The 23,019-nt window shown below is 31.7% G+C and overlaps 1 protein-coding gene across 1 annotated transcript in view; it reads right to left on the bottom strand.

The window, feature by feature from the left end:
- Positions 1-23,019, bottom strand: part of LOC130898270 (uncharacterized) — a 111,676-nt gene that overhangs the window by 13,683 nt on the left and 74,974 nt on the right. Inside the window, exons 3-4 of the mRNA XM_057807439.1 lie at positions 13,157-13,284; positions 3,428-3,529 (exon numbers count right to left, since the gene is read on the bottom strand). Of these exons, the coding sequence (XP_057663422.1) occupies positions 3,428-3,529; positions 13,157-13,270 (216 nt within the window). The 5' untranslated portion in view covers positions 13,271-13,284. The remainder of the gene's footprint in view (positions 1-3,427; positions 3,530-13,156; positions 13,285-23,019) is intronic.

Below are 23,019 nucleotides of genomic sequence, written 5' to 3'. Positions count from 1 at the left end.
GATCCATAAGGGAATGGAGTTGAACCAAGCTGCAACTTTGTCGATGAGTTGTAAGTTGCTTAGATATTGCGCAATAACATATTCCTATTCTTGTACTTTTTGGTCAATAAATCCTTTAAACCAATATGCAGTCTCTGTAATACGTAATTCTATATTTATAATTAAATATGATAATATCCTAAACACAATAACAAGCGGACGACACTCTGCAATTTTTTCAATATTCTTCAAGAAAAGTAGTTGATAAAGGAAAATAGTTGATAATTTTGTTCACTATGATTATCAATATCAAAAATTTTGAAATAATAGAAACAACCCAGGAATTTTGGGAATCCAAAAAAGGTTTTTAAATTCGACCAAAATTCTTTAAAATGATGATTACCGCCTTTAGTTCGTATTTATTCGGTTAATTAGGAAAATATGTCTTTATAATAGGGAAAAAACAGAATTCAGGTATCGGTACATATAAATAAAGGAGTATAGTTTCGAAAATATTAACAGACGAATTTTCCTGATATTGATATATTTCAAATAAGGAGAGTATCAACTACAACAGCTAACACAAAAGAAAGCTTAGTTTGTCATGAATTGGTAACACGAATATATGCATGCAATATAGTTTTAACATATATAGAAATTCAAAAATATTGATATGTTGACATTTATAATACTATAATAATATTACATGCTTTTGATTCAATAAATTCGAAATATATGAAGGAATTTTGATACTTATTATATGAAAGGATTAATCTTGATATTAAAATATATTTCTTTACTTTTCTTAGAATAATAATAACCAATAATTATCAATTATTTTTAATCTACCATTGTTTGATTTTGATAAAATTTTGTTGATTACCAAAAATATACAGATAATCAGGAAAATCATTGACTATTTCTATTCAATTGTATAGAAAAGATTGAGAATTTGTACAAGGATAGGCAAAATAAATTTAGATCTTCAAAACAGGAAGATAAAAATAAAAACGGAAAAAAATTCGCTTGAATCTGGAAAGAAGATTGCTCATAAAATGAGTGATTTATATTAGTATTTTGATAGTAAATGGAGAAGTTGTTTTGTATGTACAAGAAATCGATGTTACTTATATATCGCTTTTCCCTTGACAACTCTTCATTTGGTGGTTATATGATTTTGAAATAATAATGAGATAAATTATAGAAAATTTTTGTTTTGATTTCACCTCTCAATTCTTATTTGTGGTTAGAATTAGAACAAGTGATTTTTTTCAGTTGTATTGTTCACTTTAATAAACTTTTTCCATTCTGAGATTTCATTTCCATTAAAATTAAAAACTTAATAAGAATAATATTGTGTTTACAACTATAAGATATAGTATATGTAGAATAAGTTTAATACAGTGCGGATATTAAGTCTTACCCCTTTAGAAATATCCGTTATTTTGAACAAAGACAAAGATTATAACATATGAAAAATTGTTACCCCTTTTTACTCCCTACCCTTCAAAACTACCCCTCAGAATTCCCAAATAGCATGGGGGACCGTGCTATCCTTCATTGGAAACGATTTGAAAAGCAGAACTTAAAAATGTATCACACTTTGCTTTGATCTTAAATATTTATTTTTTACCTTTGTATTTTTAGAACATACCGAAATATGTCAAAAACCAAGCATTAATCAATAATTGATTATAACAAGAAAAACGTGAAAGTAACACTTGCAATTTGGTGACTTTTCCATCCAAAACAATCAAAATGGTAGAGCTGTGGGATTGTTCAATTAACGTTTTCCAAATCATTCAATTTATCCAAATTACTATGGACTACTTGTCACAAAATTTTTTGGAACTGGTTCTGTCTAAGAAGGAACGGGACAGACAAAGATATCGAGGAAGAATAAGTGGATATTTTATCTTAATTTGTAGTAAATCCATCCAATCAAGTAAGGAACTCGAAGTGGAAGAACCGTTCTAAGCATTGTAAAAAGCAAACAATTTATCGATATAAAGTGAAAAAGCAGCTAAAATTGTCAGATGGTGATCAAGATCGACGACTGCAATATTCTGAAACTATGGATAATGATATTTCACAAGATCCAAATTACTTGAGACATATTTGTTTTCCGATGAAGCTACATTCTATTTAAATGGTAATGTACAACTAAAAACCGTTAGATATTGGTCTGACGGAAATCTGCGACTGTTGGAGAGATTCATACTCAATTTCCGAATAAATGAAATGTTCGGACAAGTAAACTACTAGTAGAGGATCATATTATGGGCCTTCTCTTTATCGAAAGATATTTAACGGGAGAAACCTATCTTAACCTGTTATAGATACAAATAGTTCCTGCATTTGACAATGTAGTTAGAAAATAGATACTTTTCAACAGGAATACGAAATAATTTGAATTTATGAAGATGGATTGGGCATCGTGGATTCATTGAATGGCCACTAAGATTACCAGATGTGACTTCACTACATTTTTACCTAAGTGATCTTAAATAAAAAGTGTATGGGAGCCATTTGAGACACTTGCTGAAGTCCATCAAATAATAATGGAACAATGTTATAGGATTGATATTTAGGCACTACAAAAGGTTAGGAAGGTAACGAAAAAAAGGATTTACTTCTACCAGGAAGAATATGGAGAACAATTATATAGATAATAGTTTTCTTTAAGATAATGTGTCTAATACCTTTAAGAAACTCAAAGAAATAATATGATATGATTTCTTGATAATTTCCATTAATTATCTTATCCAAATTTTGAAAATTATACTTTTTTTAGTTCTGCTTTTCAAAACCTTTCTAACGTGTGTGTGGCACGCCCTCCTCCATGGCTATTTAAAAAATATGAACTCGCAGCAGGAAGGGGCTACAAGAGGTGAAAATTCTTTGAATGTTATAATCATTTTGATTCAAATAAAAATTGACAGGTTCGATGATTTTTATCTTTGTCTAAAATAACGGAGATTCCTAGGGGGAGGTAAGATTTAATATCCGCGCCGTACGGTATATTGTCATACGGGCAAAATTGCTTTCATCACTCACTACTTTCAATAAATTGTGAAAATACTCTAAACTGTTTATCAATCAAAACGGATACAAAATATAGATGTGAGATGTAGTTTTGCACAACAGTGGACTTCGATAACGTTAGAAAGTATATATAAATCCTGAAAGATGTATAAAAATATGGCTTCCAAATATCCAAATATCCTATTGTTACAATTCATATCAAACATTGATAACTTATTATTACGAGATTTAATAGAACCCTTCAGTCACATATAAGCTTCTGTACCCAAATTCCTTCTACATTGTTAAAATTTTTTTCATAATTAAATGAAGAAATTTATTTTCTGAAGCAGCTAACAGGGTTGAAGTAGCAGGCTTTAAAACGACGTTTGACATCACTTCTGTAATCTCTCTGAAAACCTACTTGATTGTTGTTTAACTCCGCCATAGCCAATTTTTGTGCGAGAAGCTCCATCTGCCAGGGTTTTAAGCCCGATCCTAATTGGTTGGACTCCACATCAGCAAACTGTAATGAAAATATTCAATGATTACCTTGTCATAGAAGTAATAGAATTATTTATATTCAATTTGATTCAACTCATTTATTATTATCAGATCTTGTAACATTATGATCTATATTTGAATGATAGCTTGTCTGGTGTTCACCACTTCTCTGATTAACGCTTATTGGAAATAGCCAATTATGTTGGCATAACAACATAACAAACTATATTTTGCTACACAAAAGTAAACTAAACATAGTTCCAAAACTATCTATTCCAGCACTGTATCCTATCATACACAAAAGTCAAATAATTTTGACAAATCTGATGCAGTTTTGTAATCTACTGAGGAGTTTTGTTACTTTTTATATTGTGCAGAGTTTAATATATGATATATGAACAAATATGTTCCGTAAAGATTCCAAAGTTAACGGCAGTGTAAGAAAAGTGTATAAAGAAAGAGTAGGGGATATCGGAGAGGGTTGGCTATAGGGGTAGGTAGATTAAGCAGCAATAACTCGCCACCCTCACTTGTTTCTCATCAACAAATCACAAGCGATGATGCCTCCTCACTAACTGCGAAAGTCGGAGCTGCAGGTTTTCTGCGGTTTCCCTGCAACCTGGTGAACCATCCCTCCCTTTTTAAATTTAAAATAAACAAAAAAACACAAAATTTTCTAAAAAATAAGATAAACTCAAATCGAGAAGAGCCGTTTTTGCTTACAAGCTTTATATTTTCGTTTTCTTCTGGCCAAAATCTCCCTTAAACAAACACAACCCAACGCAACTATCACAACCCCTGCCCCTGCAAAGGAGCTACTCCTATATTAGGGCCTTATTCAATAAACTCTCCTCTTTACGAAAATCCTTCTTATCCTACCAAACTTTAACCAACGAATCTCCCCCTCTCTCTCTCTCTAAATGCGAAATAAACAGCTGCAGTCGCGCGGCATTCGTGAGTGGCATCGCATATTGTATTTTTGGTTTCGGAAGTAATTTTTCTCTTTCGTACATTTGCAGTAATGCTGTGACAGGGTTTGCATATGGTGGAATTTAAAATGACTTAAGGGAATGATGAAATTTAATCGTGGTAGGTAGACTAATTAGCTTCTTTCGAATGAGTGTAATACTTTATCATTCTTGATATTATTGTCCTTCCTAGTATGTAATTTTGAATGGTGTTGTGGGTTGAGGCAGCGTTGAATTAAGAAGTAGTTGGGTCTGGGGTTGGGGCCCACTTAAATGAATAAATAAATCGAAAATATTAGTTTTAATTTAAATATAAATTATTTATCTTATTTCATAAACTATATGATATTTTTATTTACAAAAATTCTTTCTCGATTTTTATTCTCTTTAAAACTGTGAATTATCTTTCTGCTTCACTGTAGGTATCGTCACGAGCAATCTGTAGGCTATATATAAAAAATTTCGATATTTGTAGGGCCTGCGGATTCAGCCTCCCTTAGACACCTCCTAAATCCGACGCTGGATTGAGGACTCAACACTATTATGGTTTTCTATCACACTCTAAATGACAGTTATATTTTTACAGAAAATAGGGATGTACATAAGAAAATCTGAAAGGGGTGATGTACCAAAAGATATCCTAGAAAGTGCTTGCCATTAGTAATCTTTGATAATAATAGCACAAACGCCACATCAAAGAAATCCCAAATTCCATAGAAAACGTTGCATAGTTATGTAACTAAACTTAAATAGAAGCTAGAAGCTAGAGTAATAAGAACCTTAGTAAAGCTGATTTTACCCTGGATACAACGGGGTGCATAAAAAATAGGCAGATATTTAGCGATGACAAAGAAAATAAAAAGGAAGCTTATTTAAAGACGGTGGCTAATATTTATTATGGATTAACATCATATGAGACACGCAAGTTTAAATTCGAGAATACAAAAAAGGAAAATAAAACTATGCATGAGTCTTGGTATACAAAAGTAATGGATGGCGAAGATTGGCTCGGTAATGTTTTAATACGGCATCCCTCATTATCAATAAGATCACTTCAAACTACCAGCCTATTTATAATAAGAAAAATGTAAGTGAGCTTTTTGTTAACTTGAAAAAAGCTTACAAACGATCATATATAAGCCTAGACGACATTTGAAATTTTGATGAGACAGAGAGATAGTTGATATCAACTCTGTAAGTTTCAATTTCTTGTTCCATTTTTCAAGCAGATCTTCATGGCACTGATCAGTGGGACATTTACCAACAGGCTGAATAGACTGAAAAGAATTTTGATGAGGCAAACAAGAGGATTTTAAGTATTTTGAAGAAAAGGCGATGGAATAGAGAAATGAAAAAATACAAAAAAAAATGAGGAGCACTTGAACATGATCTGGGATGGCTGCTGGTTATTATTTCAAAGTTAATACGTATCTCATTGTCTAAAATTCGAGTTAACAATAGATCTATAACATATTCAGCTAGAAATTTTCATTTCTTATATAATTGATTGAGTTTTTACCATCGGTTATAACAGAAAAGGTGGTATCTTGGAAGATTTGTATACCAATGATTTAGAATCGGAATTAGTTCAGGAACGCGTACACTTTCAAAGCTACCAACTTTTACTTCTTCGTTTTGTTCTGTGTACATCAGTAGTTATTCAGGTGAGAGAAGCTTTTTTTTTAAATAGTAAAGACCTATTCACCTTTGATTTTAATAAAGAAATGTTTAATGCTCTAGTCCTTTTATGCATAGTGAAACCTTATGAAAATTTTTTTATACAACAATATAATCATGATTTTGTTAAATTTTACTTGTGTCAGATTTATTATTATTTACGTGTTAAATAGTTTTAAACCATATCGTACTTTACTTTAAAACTAGGACAACTTTGCTTAAATTAATGTCTTTCAACAATTATTTGAATTATTTGCAGTGAAAAAAATATAATTTGAATAACAGTGAACTATGGTATCAAATTTCAGAGGTCAGTAGAAGCACCAAAAGATAAATAACCTGCAGGCGGCCAATCCGTAAATCTGCCACTGCCATTGATTTCTATTTGTTAAGAACATTTAATTTTTCCATTTTTATTTTTTATCATTTTTATTTTACTACTGGATTTAATTTCTACAAAAGTTCTGCTACCCACATAGAATATTTAGATTTTTTATTCTATAAAATCACTTCTACGCACTCTACGTAAAAAAACTTTACAAATCAAGTTATATATGCAAAAAATGTAGAGAAGACCTTATCTCAATCGTTGAAAGCTTATCTTAGTGATCAATACACTAATTTTCCTAGCTTCAGTGCTAAAAAAAGTTTTAGTATCGGTACAAACTTACGAAAAAAAAAGCAAATTGAATATCGAAGAGCGGAGAGATTCGCGGAAATTCCTTACCAAACGTAAGCCAGATTAATTTGCTGTCAATCCATCAAGTATATCCAAGTAATCACCATTATAGAAGTTACATTACGTTATAAGATTTAATTTTTGATTATATTACTGTAATTATAAATAATAGTGTAATAATTTATTTATATTTGAATAAATACCTACACCATAAGAAAATATATTTTTTGAATAAACTTTTGAGACAATTTATTGGTTCTTGTGTTGTGAGTCATTCTGGATTTTAAGAAAGTAAAGCTGTATGAAGCCACTTTTTCGATTGACTAGCTTTGCTTTTTTGATATCCACTCACAGCACAACAAAAAAATTCAATTGAAAATTTGTTTAGTTAATTTTATTATCAAATAATTCATCCTGTCAATCAATCAAATCCAATTTCTTTTTCAGCATTCTTTGTTGGAAATCAGCCACAGCGCAAGTTTACATAGATAGATTTAATCTAGCTATATTTTGGAACTAGTTTATGAAACGAAAAAGTTTGGGAATCAAAAATGTAGAGTTAGCTTCAATGGCAAACATGTATCAACGGTATTTCTGAAATCTCTAACGCATTTTAATTTGATTAATAGGCTCCAATCATATTATTTTTTCCGATTTGTAAAGCGCTATAGAGAAGACAGGGCGCTGCGCGCTGATTATACGCAGTTATATTGGAGAAATTTAGAAATAGAAACAAATAAAGTGGTGAAAAAAACGAAAAATAATGTAGAAGGAAGGTATGTACACGATAGAATCGTGAAAACGAACCATATTGTACGAAGTGAATATATAAAAAGCAAAGTTGGAAACATCAGACATATCTTGAATATAGTTACAGAAAACGTCATTAATAACCTCAAATCACGTTATCCCCTAAATAAAGTTCAATTTAGTGACATTCTGGAGAAAATTAAATAAGATAATCAAAATCAAATTATCAGAAGAGTAGCTAATTTTGACCGAGACAAGATTGACCTTAGCTCTACACTATTCAATATTTTAATGGACAGATTCATAGAAAGTTTCAAAAACATTAACACATGTTGGAGATCGATCCTTAAGTATTATGTTGTGTTAATGAAGGAGTACTAATAGCAGAGAAAGAATATGACCCGCAGCGCGTACTATACAGGATAAAGACAACGACAGATAAATATAATAGAAGTATTTCAACTAAGGATATTATGTATGTATGCAATGAAAATATAAGTCAAATGGTGAAATGCGGAACGTCGAGTTGTTGTGAGCGAGTTGAAATCAATTACTTCTGCACACACTCACAGACGGCGATCATGTTTTTGATACATGTGGTTTCGATGACGATGACACTATTCATTGTATCATAAAATTAGCAAATACAATATCTGATAAATAATTCCATTCATAGTAAAGGTAAAATAGGATTAAATCCGAAATTAAATTGGGCTATTTTCTAGATTCTGGGAGGTTTTGGAGTAATGAATAAGTCTAGCAACTAAGAGGAATTCGGAAAAAGCTACTCGAACAAAAAATGTAGAGCACAAAATTTTCTACAAGAAAGGTCTCCAGTCATTTTTTCGTTGGAGCCACTATTTCTGAGAATATCTCCCTCAACGCTGAAAGCCGTAGCATCCGCTCACGAATTCCCGCCAGTGCGAATTCAAGCAATTTTAGTAAGGATAGTTAGTAGATGTAAAATGGTGTTATGCGGCCTTGTACAGTTTTCGTGAGGACCATCCAGTTATGAGCAAGTGCATACAAATTAGTGAATTCTTAAAAAAATTCAAAGTCGCTCGGTAATCTAGTTATTGAATTCAATGTAGGTCCATTTTCAGATTCCAGGCAAGCATAGTCATTTTATTACTGAGAGTAGTAGTATTATCAAGAAAAAAAGGTTATAATGGATCATCGTGGACCAATTTATCGAGAATTTTGTGCTATACAATTTTGGCTCCGGTACTTTTTTCTATTTCTAATTCGCGATTCGTTAAGAATAAATTGGAGCCTTTTTTTATATAGAATGATGTTATGCTCCACATTTTTGTTCCGGCAGTTTGTGTCAAAATCCTCATAGCTTTCGAGTTACCCGCAATTCAAAATGTTTTTGAGTACATGAATCCATTTTAAGGTAAAATTTTTGAGGTTAGGAAAATATGCTTGAAGACCAATCTGTAGAGAATTTTGTGCTTTTTGCTCCAGTATTTTATTCGAATTCCTCGTATTTTTCGGGTTATTCGCGATTCAAAATATTGTTGGTATAAACCCATTTTAAGGTGCAAATTTTGAGGTTGGGAACATGCCTAAGATACTTTTTTGAAGAGAATAGTATCAAGAAACGAAGCATATGTTCTTCTAATGAAACTTCAACAGATCTATAAAAATGTATTCAAAAAAGAGATGAGAGAAGGAAATCGTATTTTTAACACTTGACGAGAAAACCAATGGATGTCGTTCCATATTATCATTATAATCTTTATTCAACATATAACTTATTATCTAACCAAGGTTTATTATTTTTCAATTAAAAATTCTTCTTTTGGAATTTATGGAAATGACAATATTCATTGAGTTTACAGGGAAACATGTGTTAACCATGAAGCTGAATGCGTTCAGTAATACAGAACGCTGAATTCAAATAGATTAATATCCAATTTTTTTATTTGAAGCGATTCGCTGACTTTCCCAATAACAAACTAAATCAAATTGGCGCCGACGTTATATTTAAATTATTTCAAAATAATTCCATCACATTACAAATCGGTACGGTAATTCTGTTGTAAAAACAGTGAAACGATTCTCGGGAAAGAGCATGATTAATTCGTTTTTTTTGCAATAGTTTTAATGGTAGCAGTTTCTATTTTATAGGTGAATATAAATATATAATAACACAGTAACTAATATAAGTGAGATATTTCATTCCACACTCTTTTGTATTCGTAGTGACTTCAATGACAGAATAATTGAAATAAAAATTATTATTTCAAAAAGCTTAGCAGGAACCACATCATTTGGAGCTAGGAAGAATAGATTGAAAGAAGCATCAAATCATTAATTGGAACTTCTCTCCTATACTTCTAAAGTGAACAACTATTTTTAATAAACTCAGTCATTCTCCTTAGCCCGTTTTAGATTCAGATAATTTTTAACCATAATGTTGAATGATACAGCTAAACTGTTAGGTCACATAACGCCAGTGATAATAACATGACGTTATAAACTAAACGATGGCTACAATCATAATGTTTTTTGAAATCACAAATGATTTTCAACAATAGAAGAATTTACGTTTCTAATTAGTTTTATTATGAATATGGTGTAGTCTCGAAAATTCTGAGTCTTTCCAAGGACGAACCATCTATATTAAACTTGATATAGATTTTAAAACGACGCGTCAACTCTGAACATAAACAGTGATCATGAATTACTGCATTCAAAATATTAAATTAGGTATGTGTATATTAAGTATAGTGTAAATTAATTGAAGGATGTTTCTTGGCTAAATTAATTACAATACAATTACAATTATAGATCTTTACATAATTCCTTACCATTAGCTGCTTGAAAAATGGTTTATATTTTATTAAAAACTATTAATAATATAATTCCACTAGAGTACTCGACGAAATTCAAACTTTCAAGAAGAAGAAGAAGCTGCTTTAAATACTAAATCTCATCGTACATAAAATCTATAATTAATTATAAAAATGGATATTTATGGTCGTTAAAAATGTCATCAATATAAAATAGAAGTAAGAATTTGACACGTTAATGGAACTCAAGTGTACAAGGGACACTTGGAATCACTTAACTATATTATTAACAGATCAGTGTATGGTCCGTGTACAACCTGGCTCAAGTACTATATTTTATCGTATGCAATAAATACTATGAATTCTGGTAGTCAAGGGACATTTATGGTCCTTCACACTCACATTAATATAAAACAAAAATTAGGTAATCCAAGACGATACCTTGATGGAGAGTGAAAAATGGACACGTTGAATCACTTGGCTATATGATAAGAGATCCTGATAGTTTCCATAATATTGACCTCGTGTATTGTGGTTAATCTGTTTGATTTTCAACACATATTTTTGAGAGTGAATTTGATGTTTGATTCAGTTACGTAATTTTTTTGGAGAATTGAACCGAAAATTTTTAATTTCCTTCATTTGGTAGTGAATTTAACGTTGAGAATCTTTTCTTATATTTGGATAGTTTTGGTAATGATTATGGTTTTCATTTGCACGTGCATTATAAGATTACTGAGATTACAAGAGTACAAACTGGACAGTAGCATACTTATAGACATGTTCCGCTTAGAATAAGTATACTACAATAATTTCAGCCTGAGATGTTCTTACATATAATTATAGATGTGATAATTACTTTTTTCCATATGCAATGTGTAATTTTACTATATTTTGATTTCTGTTAGGATTGTGAAAAAAAGAGTTGAAAAATTTTTATCAAATTATACAACTATATTCATTTGGAACATTTTTGCACGAATAGAACCAAGTAGCTTATTGATATCATTGCATTAGAAAATCGAATTCTCGTCTTTCAATTATTTGGCTGTATTTAAGTCCTTTATAAAGACAAGATTCCGATAAAATTTACTCAAAAACTTAACAAACCCGACTCTTTTATATCCCATATTCTCACACCCATCCAGGATTAGTAATACTAATATATATATATATATATATATATATATATATATATATATATATATATATGGTTTAATTTTTCTTTTCAACACGAGTTTAAGGTTAACATTTGGTGTGGTGTATATGTGGGAATTTAATAGGTCTTTTTGAACTGCCAACCAATTTAAATGGACCTCATTATATAGATTTTCTTCAAGACAACAACATTTACACGAATTACTAGAGGATATACCTCTCGCTTTAAGACAAAATATGTAGTTTTTGCACGACGGAGTACTACCACATTATTCTTTACAAGTTCGTCAATACTTAAACGAACAGTTTCCGCATCGATGGATTGGTCGTGGAAGTGAGTTTGCTTGGCCACCAAGAGGCCCTGATTTAAACCTTTTTTTCAATTTGGTCGCAAATGATAGCATTAGTTCACGAAGGAAAAATTACTTCTCTTCCACAACTGCGACGGAAAATAGAAGAAGCCGCGCATGTAATTAAAAATAATAGACAAGGATTATTTGATATTAAGAAATCTTTACGAAAGTGTAGTGTATTGAAGTAAATGGTGGGCATTTTGAGCATTTGCTTTGAAGTTTTTTATTTTTGTTTACAAATTTATTATTGTCACATATTTGAGGAATAATAAATTTTTTTTACAAAAAATCAAGGATTTCTTCCTAACAAGATCTCTTCTCGAAAACTCCGGAGGGAAGAGCATTAAAACAAAAGATGGAGTGAAGTTTCCTCCTATCTTTTGGATCTTGGACGGTATATTGCGTGATGCTTATAATCTTGCAAAACAAAAAAAAATTATTCAAATAACAACTAATACTTTTTGTAGTCATTATAGGTTATAGCGGAAATTGAAGCATTCTTGGGACTTTGTTGAAATATTCTCCATTTATGATTTAGAGTTGCCAGCTTGTGGATTCATTTTCTTTCAAACCTCAACAAAGAACTGAGTTTATTAATAGTTTTGTGAATTTTTCGAGTTCAAATAATCATTTAAATTTTGAATGAAATACTATTTGCCTATATTCCGAAATGTATATTGCCGAAAATCTAACTGCAATTTGATCCAAAAATGACTAATTTTGAAAATCAATTTGATACAGATTGTAATATAATTTGGCCATAATACCTTATTTACTTCTAATAAAATGTTGCTTTACGACTTTAGTTAATCGAAGATGTGCGATATCCACCACGATATTCTTAGCGCGTCTAAACGTATATGGAATCCATTTTTCATAATAATCCTTCTCGGCCTTTGGGGGTTTGAAAAGAAGACGATAAGTTGAGAAAAAATTGAAGATTTCAATACCTTTTATCAAATCTCATGTTTCATTGCAAAAAACTTGATTCACAAAATATCTTCATGTACTGAATAGAAAGATCAAATATGTGTATGTCGCGAATAGGAGTTAAGCTATTTTTAAAATGAGATATCACTCTTATTCATCTGAAATTTTAGGGGTTATGTTTGTACCCGTCAAATATTTCACGTAATCTAATTGAAAGCTAGCATACAAACTTGGAAATAAATATGAAATGGATGTACATATTTTTAAGGGTCAAAATATTGAGGATGGTACGTTTCACATTGTATACCTATATTTCATTTCAAATTTCAGTCTTACCTGATTATTTTCTTCTAAATTATCATCCCCAAGATGTCTAGCACTGGTGACTATTAGTGAAGCTGTTAAAATGATGAGAAGACATCTAAAAATGAAGTGGTAAGCTGCTTGCATTTTTCTGTTGATAGCTGCAACAACATATAAATTATGATTTTTGTAAAATGTGTGCCAATAGTTTTGATGGCAAGTTGGGAAATAAAATAAACCCTAGGGATTTGTAGAATTGTAGATTAGATCCATCTATCATAATTTCAAATTGAGCTAGAGATAAATCTTGTAAACCGCAAAGACATGTTGTATATGCGTTAAAGGTCTGAAAATCGATCCAAGAAGGAAAAAAGGTCCTTGTTATTTACCATCTTCTTGATAGAGAGCAGCCAATGGAAAAAATTATATCATATCATAAAAGAACAGCGGAATATATTTTCGAAATTATATCAGAGGTGAATAGCAGAAATCTTTTATTTTTTTATAAATTCCTTCAATTTCTTATTGCTGAGATCTTTTGATATATTAATGCTTCTAATTGTTCATGATTCCAGGTCTCTTCTGTTTTACAATTAGTTTTTCTACTAATTTACTTTACTAATTTAAAACAGAATGGACCTGAAATCAAAAACATTCATATATATATATATATATATATATATATATATATATATATATATATATATATATATATATATAAATGCATCTAAATGTTCTTGATTTTAGGTATTTTCTGTTTCAAAATTAGTTTTTTTTGATAATTTTTAAAAGAAAGACGTTTCAACTTTTCTTCAAGTCTTTTTCAAAATATGATATTGACACTGAAAAAATTAAAAGTATTAAAATTCCTAACGAATATGTATTTATTTCCTTAGATGTGGTTTCTTTATATACAAATATTCCTATTATCATTGTGAAAATATATTGATGAAAAAATAGGTCAAAATTGAAGAATATACAGAAATACCTCAAAACGAATTTATAAAAGCTATAGAACTCACACTTACAACAACATATTCCAAATATGATAATGAAATATACAAACAAATTGATGGTTGTTCTATAGGGGCTTCCATTTCAAGTGTTATTTGCTCTCTAAATCTCCCTTTTCTTTACCGAATATACGTTCCGCAATTGAGCTGAGGTTAGCTCAAGACCAGCAGTACCTAACCTAACCCTCAGAGAGTATGTTAGTGTCAACAGTGTTTTGATGATAAGCATATTATTTTTATTTTCTATTTTAGTCATTTCATATTTTTTTGTTTCAGCTTCACATTTCCCCGGTAAAATTCCAAAAAGTAGGCACCCTTAGGCCTTGGAATCAACCAGGAAAAAAAGGGTGATTCTTTCCGTGGAATAGGCAGATTGAGACCACGGAATCGGATCATTTCTTACCAATGAACGAATAACCACCCTATCTCCACCCTTCTGAGCTGCCTCCGCTGTAAACCCGCCTATGGAATCTTTTTGTATTTTTTTAGGTCATTTTTTGATATGAATCCGATTAAAAAAGTAGTAGTTGTAAAGGAGAAGTCTAGAAATGTACATAAGTAAAATAAAAAGTGAAGTTAACACAGTCGTTCAGTTTTTCTCAGAACTAAATCAATAAATGATAATATTAATCAAAGCAACAAATATATAAATACTGTCTTCTAACCTCATCATATCTCAACCATACTTTAGGCTTTAGGGTCACTGTGAGCCAATATCACAACAGAAATCAGCGTAAAGCAAAATTAGAGGTATTCGCAATCTCAGAATTAATCCAGAAGTCTCCACTCCATTTTTACCATTTCGCTTTTTGGTGAAGTTAATACAGATATAGGTATAAAGTACTTTTTTTCTCTTTTTTTGACGCATATTTTCATTTTGTATTTATTTCCAATCATTTTTTTGTAGTGACAGAACTCTATGATCTCATAGTCAAACGGGGACAAAGGTCAAATAACTAGATCTTTGACATATCTTGATGAATTTGCTACAACAAAATCAATTGTTGAAGTAGAAGCTCGACTGAATAAGGTAAGTAGGCAGCAATTCGAGATAGAATTGATGAGTAAAGCTATCGCGCATTAGAATTATCGTTGTGAATATGAGAATTCATATTTCAGCTGTGTTTCACGAGTTACGGAAGTCATATCAACTCAAAGTTCAAACAACCAGATACACCGACGTTACCTGCCAGTGGCATTACAATGTACGATATAGATACTTTTAATGCACTTGTGGACAAAAATTTTATTTGAAAGAAGCTTTGCATGGAAAATCCAAACTTTCTCAAATCTTGATTTTATAATAAAAGGCTCATTAAATGGTTTCATATCGCATCTCTTTTCAATATCCCGGTACTTACAAATGAATTTTATCAATCTTTAAGAAAATTTCTAGACGTTAATAAACACGTTGGGACACCAAAAAAACTAGGGATAGTTGATACTTGGAACTCTATTATTGTAGACCTAATATCCACGAAACTTGATACGATCACGAAACGACATTGGGAAAAATACTCAACGAAGTTAGAAAACAACCGAAATTAATTCATCTCGAAACATTTCTTATCAAAATTTGTAATATATTAGGAACGTTTCACTCTCATAATGTTGAAGAAATTCAAAACGAAATCATACAAAAAAGGGGTTATACGCGATCATTTGCTCTAACAAATTCGTATTATAATACCTGATATGCATTTTGCAAAGGGTCGTACGTGTTTTCCTGTCATAAATTATTGAAGTTTCCTATTTCATCGCGTTTAACTGAAATTAAAAAATTGAAACTTTGTACAAATTTTCTACGTTCGGGACATCAAACTAATGAATGTAGATCAAGAGGATGTGTAAATCTAAAGTAAAAAGAATATGTTGGGTAATCAAAATTCACAATTTCTTTTATTCACCGCATTATTCAACATTTCAAACAATAAGGGCGAGCAAATTTCATACTGAACTTTATTGGACTCGGGTTCACAATCTAACTTCATCAGTAGTAGTATGTATGCTGTATACTAAGCTAGGCTCGAACGGGCGCAAAATTAATATAACAGTCACAGGCATATATCTTCCTGTCATTTCTGATAATTGAAAAAATTACAGACGAAAAGCCAGCTTCAAATAGCGGGAGTTACCAACTCGAATCACAAAGCGCATTTTATGACCAAATGTAAAGATTTTGGACTATAGAGAAATGCACGTTGAACGTCAATCTTCAATGGAAGAAGGAATGTGTTGAAATATATTTGTAAACATCACGACGCGTGATCATACTGGACGATTCATCGTTAATCTTCCACTACGTAAACCGGTTTCGCAGTTTAATGATTCGTAAAATAATGCCCTCATTCGGCATTTATCCCTTGAAAATAAATTAAAACCGTAACATAAGCTCAAGAAAGAAAACCCCAATTATATTCACGATTATCGGTATTTAAGTCACATGACAAAGGTCAATAACAAATTAAACCGGTTAATTTTATCTTCCGCACCATTACGTTCTGAAAGAATCAACTAGAATCACTTCAAGTTGTTGATAGTTTTTGACACCCTCTGCGAAGACCGCGAGTAATGTTTCATTAAACGCCAATCCTTCAAGATGACTTATTTTCAATTTTGCCACGTTCTAGAAAAAACAATTTATAATAATTTGTAATAAGATTGATGCGATTTGCAAAGGATATTATAGCTTGATGACTCGGAAGAGCCTTTAGCTCACTATTGTCTTAATACCGTTATATACGGAGTTTTTTCAGCTTCATTTTTAGCAATTCGATGCTTGCATCAATTCAATTAGCTCATGAAAACTCTTAAACATATCCTGAAGCAAGTAGAAATATTTAAAATGAAACTCAAAATTAAAAAAAAAATTAGTGAAATTCTCAAAGGAGACAAATTTGTCATGCGGAAGTGGAAGTCGAATTGTCACAAGAAACTAATTGTCTCGGAACAAAATTTTAAAAACAAATCTCTCTATATTATTTCAAATGGGTCATGTATAAAAACATTGGGTTTGTTATGGAATACAAATTCAAACACTATACAAGTAATTTTTGATTCACTCTGAATAGTTGGGCCAATAGTCATTAGGGCAAAATTCTGCTACAACAGTATTTAAAGAATCGGCTGGGATAATCCAGTCTCAACGTTAACCTATATAGTTTGATGTGCAGCACGTTCAGCTTCATGGATTCAGTAATGCTAGTAAGTTGCTTACGGTGCTTGCGTATATGTCAGATCATGTAATTTTCAACGACATATCTGTATCTCACTTATTTATGCGAAGTCAAGAGCACTTTTACTCACTCAAAATAAATATTTCTGATATTTATCACTAGTGTGACTCTCCAATAACTGGAAAACCTTTGTATGTACCGCGTTGCAAAAATTTCAACAATTGACTTCAAATCATCAGTGGCGTCACACCAGGCCAAAGGACAATCCCCCTGATATAAGTTCTAGCGGTATTACTCCCCAAAAGTTAATAACCTCAGCATTATGGTGGTCAGGTCCAATTTGGCGAAGTCAAACTGCTGATTCATATCCAAAAGGTATCGTTAAATGAGAGGAACTAATATCCGAAGCAAAAGTTTCACGTTATTACATACAGAAATTGTTCATTATAAAATTTTCCCCACTATTGAAATTGCAACGCATAGTAGCTTATTTGTTCAGATTTATAAGCAATTGTAAAAATAATACAATGTCTGCATGATTCTAGTTAGAGTAGCCTAAAGTATTCCCGGAAGAACTATATTGGCTTAAAGACGTTAAACAAACTTCTAGGAATAGCAAGGTTACTAAACCTGTTCAGAGATGAGAGGGGAATAATTAGAGTGGGCGGTCAGTTATCAAAGGCGCAGGTCGGTATAGATAAAAGATCCTATTATTATTTCAAAATAGCATCCCTTAACTCGTCTCATTGACGTTCACGTGCATATTGAAAATTTTCATACTGGTCCTCATTCTACACTCCCCTTTCGTTAGACACTCATTTCGTCTTTCAAAAGAAAGAGTACCATCAAACATATCCTTCGCAATTGCGTGTTTAAGGCCAGATGCCAGACCCATAAAGCGGCATCAAGCAGTTAGATCATTTCTTAATACAGAAGTAGATTTTGCCGGACCGTTCTATATAAAGGACGGAATAACTCGTAATAGGAAAATAGTAAAATGTGAAATTTATGTATATTTATTTGCTTAACAGCTCGAACAGTACACTTCGAACTGTGTGGAAGTATGAGTACCAAATATTTTAGGTAGACATTATTTATACCCGCGAACTCTCATCATTTTGAAGGTAGTTGGGAGGCAGCTGTCAAGATTCCCAAATATCAGATGAAAAGAATCTTTGGCAACGCGCATCTTACAGTTAAAGATTTAAATAGTATATTTGTGCAAATCGGAGCCATCCTAAATTCTAGACCACTTACTCCCATATCCGATCGTCTAAATAATTTATCCTCCCTCAGACAAAGCTATTTCCTAATTGGAGACTTTCTGAACCACATACCTCAACACATGACTCAAATACGACCAAGAAGACTGTGTCATTATCCACGAATTCAACAGATATTGCAACATTTTTGGAATCGTTGGAAAGCAATATATCTGTCCGTCTGTGCTAAAAGCCAGAACAAAATGGAAGTTCATCTCTCTTTCGAAAATGGAAGTAGGAGCTATGGTAGTGATAAAAAATGACAATACTCCACCTCTCAGCTGGCCAATGGGAAGAACAGTGCAATTACATCTCAGTGACGACGGAAACATTAAGGTTTTGAGTGTAAAGACTCCCAGTGGAGTTATTACACGTTTAGTGACAAATATTTGCTTACTGCTTATTGGGAATGGAGACATTTGAACTATAAAAATTGCAGAGTAGTTATAAAGGAGAAGTCTCGAAATGTACAGAAGTGAAATAAAACGTTAATACATTCGCTCAGTTCTACTCATAACTAAATCAACCAATAATAATAACATCAATGAATGCAACAAACATAAATACAGTCCACATTCCAAATTTTATCAATATGGAATATATCAGTAGTACTTAATCAGTAATCAGTATTTTCGAAAATATTTCTACAAAGAATTTATTTTTTGCAAATGGTAGATTAAGATGAATGCGCGAATAAACTTTTGCCGCAATAAAAAATTTGAAATTGACGTTTCGGTGCTTTACTATTCTGATCAATGAAAACGTTTATTGTACTTTTAAACTGTTTAGTAACCGTTTTTAGCATTTTAAAACATAATTACTCTCTCTATTTTATTTGGTTAACTTCGATATTTTATTACTTTGAAATTTTTAAAGATTGTGCGCTCGCCCTTATTTGTATGCGTGCATGTAGAGTAGATATGTGTGTATATATTTTTGTAATAATTGAGAAATCAAAAAACAAATTTATATTGATCCTAGCACTGAATATTATTCTAGATTTAATTTTAATTTATTTCCATCTATGTTCTGCCTTTCCCACAACATGTTTAAGTGGATTTTAGTAGTGATTGATTTTTGTGGAAAAACTGCTTATCGCATTCAGAGAGAAGTACATTATTATTTTGGAACAGACTTCAGAGCTTTCAAATTTACTATAAAATTGCACGTTTGCAACGTTAATAAAAATCGCGGGTTTGTAGTGAATACTTTATGACCGCAAATTTATACAATGTACCAAGTTTTAAATTGAAGTGGTGTGTTCTGATATGCTTGATAAAATAACCTATAAGTGTGACCTTCGAGAGCACTAGCTCTATTCAGATCATTTTTAGGATGCAGGTTGATTGAGTTAGTTGTAATGAATAGTGATACCTTTAGTTTTGAATAGTACACGATACACATTTAATTGCATCAAACTACTACCATTGATGAGATTTTAACTGAAATTTGGGAACACTGACAACAAAAATAACTGGAATAGATAGGCATCCTGAAAAAAATCATTGATATGAGAAAAAATATATCGGGCTGCATTTTTGCAACATATTAATTTAACTGTGCTGCTGAATACTTGTGAAAAAAATATATCAGACAACTTGCCCTACCACTTCACACCGTTATATGCAAAGCAAATCATATATGTGTTTAGTGTATTGCATATTATTGTAGTTTTTGTTCTGGTTTCTAGCCTTCAAGTGATTAACAGTGATTTCATTGGACAAAATTTTGATTCATAGTACTTCACCTCAACAACTGAAAAACATATTAGTTATATTACTGCATCATGCATATTAGACATAATATTTTTGTATTAATTATGTCTCTCATACAAATTATATGAGCTTATTGGAATTCCGAAAAAATAAAGTTGCGTTGTGTATGCTGAAAAGGCTGGAAAAGCCACCGTAGTAGCAACAATTTAAAAAAACGAAGTTGCCTGAGTAAAAATACAATTGAGGAAGACTAGGTGACCTGAAAGTGATCAAACTAAAAGCATAATTGGAAAATCGCGAGGTGGAATTGTCCGGTGACATGTAAATTGGTAGAAAAACTCGATGTAGAATTAGTAAGTGGCAACTTTGATACAGACACTTTTCAAATTTTGTAGACTTCTATTAAAATAGATAAGAAGAATTCGAGTACAAAGTCTGATATTTTGATCATTAATGATGGTATTTTGACTATGATGAACAACTTATCATCTAATGAAAACGATAAGATTCCTATTATGGAAAATGATATTTCTGCTAATATGGATGAGAAGATTTCGATTATGAAGAACAATATTCCTGCCGATATTTTATCATACAACGATAAGATGTTGTAAATCAATTACGTTAAATAGTTTGAGCCAACCGCTAGAGTGAATAATTGGCTAATAAGGAGAAAACAGTTAGCTTAACTATCGTATTGCTGAGGAACCTTAGGCAGAAGCGGGACGAAAGAGTATAAAGTAGATATTACCCGACTTGTCCAATTTACTTATCCATAAGCACCGGAGAACATGATAGAATGTTTGGTCTTTATTGAGGGCCTACGCGACCATGATAGAGAAAGGACGCTTCGTTTAGCTTATCCAAAAACTTTGGTAGATGTCTCAAAGCAAATACGAAGACTTCGGCATGTATCAAGGTCTGAAACTACAAGAAGAAAGTGATGAGAGCAATCTTGACCAGATTGTCAACTTGAAAAAAGTTGGATGACAAGAAGCCATCATAGAGATTGGAGCCAGTATCTGCACCTATTTGCAATGGCTCATCGATCCGCTATCAAAGAGTCCACCAGTGGAATAATTGCGAAAATCCTGTTTGAACGTGAGCTGCAGTTGTGACCTAGAATTTGGGTGTCAACCTGAAGAAGACCTCGCGGGAGAAGATTATGTGATCCAATTGAGAAGGAGAAGGAAAAATGTACATGAATAGGTTAATTAAAATTTTCAAGCTGCCAGCGAAAGAATGTAAAAATGATAAGACACGAAAGTGACAGCAGTCGGTTTCGAAAAAGGGAACGGTGTATGGTTAGGGCCCGATGAGGGAAAAAGATTTATAAAATTACAACAATTCTGGTAAGGTCCATACTTAATGAACAGAACAGAAATTAGTCCACCAATACGACTAGCGCCGTTAGAAAGAGACCATGTCAAGGAGATTTATCACTCTTCTAGGAGATTTTCACTACCATGTAACATCCTCGTAGTATCAAGAACGCAGGAGGAGAAGATCTTTTCACCTATCGCTATGCGTGGAAAGCCCTCAAGGTCTCCGATACTATGTGTTGGGATCCAACGTAAAAAAACTGTCTATAAACATTATTTATTTGTGATAAATCTACAGATTTACAGTAACCGAAATTTCTAGAATATCATAATTGTATTTAAATGAGGTTCCAGCAGTAGGAGTTGTTGGTGAATAATTTGCTGGTAAAGTGAACACATAATAAGAAGTGTGTTTAAATGAATTATTCTGTCAAATATAAGGTTTACGTGAGTAAAACCATCACAATAATATTTATAGTTTATAAAGTTTATGGAAACAACTTTATACGTTATCCAATAGTCTTCTTTCATCTAAAATTACCTATATTCTGTTGATACTTGTTCTACATGCTTATAAAATTTCATAGAACAATTTCCCGGTAACTTCTGAAAGCTATGATTCCAATTTTCATTAAAAATAGCGATCAATTTTTCTATACTCATTCTGCTTTTATCCATAGTTACTGCCAATTGCATTTGAAAAGGAATGTGTTAGATTTAAAAGTTGAAGTGTGAATTGGATTTCCAGCAATTCCAATTTAAAAAGTGTGAAATTAATTCCAGGTCATATGCGTTTTGCATTTTTCTGATATTTTCCTATCATTTAGGAATTTTTAAGTTCCAGCTATTAAAGATCTCAGCTAAAGGAAACTCATTTACTGTTAAAAATAATACCAGCAGTTGTTTAATTTCACAACATTAAGCCACGGAACCTAATAATAATAATATTTTTACATGAGATATCTCTAAACAAAGTTAACTATACAATTATTTGTACGTTATATCTCTATTTCTAACCAGAAATCATCAGTGAAACGGTTGAAATTTGGAGTATATTCCAATGGCAATAATGCTTTGTTGACTACTCAACCCTATGTTGTTATATCATTATTCTCTGCTAACAAAGATTCATACATCGATCAATAATTCCAATTCCAAATCTAAGAAACTAGTTTTATCTTAGAAATGAATACTTAATGTATTTAGCTTATAAAATGGAAAGAATGAATACAAGGCAGTAGGAGAGAAATATTGTTGCACATGACACAAAATTAAGCATCAATGAATATGATCTTATGAGCATATGCTAAATAGCACACATTGCCAACTAAAAAGAGGTCTTACCAAACTGATTTCAACTTTACTCGAACACTTTGAACGCCAACGACAGCTAAGAAATTGCAAGATT

This window comes from Diorhabda carinulata, chromosome 9, assembly GCF_026250575.1.
Source record: "Diorhabda carinulata isolate Delta chromosome 9, icDioCari1.1, whole genome shotgun sequence".
NCBI classification, from domain to species: Eukaryota; Metazoa; Arthropoda; class Insecta; order Coleoptera; family Chrysomelidae; genus Diorhabda; species Diorhabda carinulata.
The sequence above is the reverse complement of the archived record's forward strand: the minus strand, read 5'-3'. Positions and strand labels throughout refer to the sequence as shown.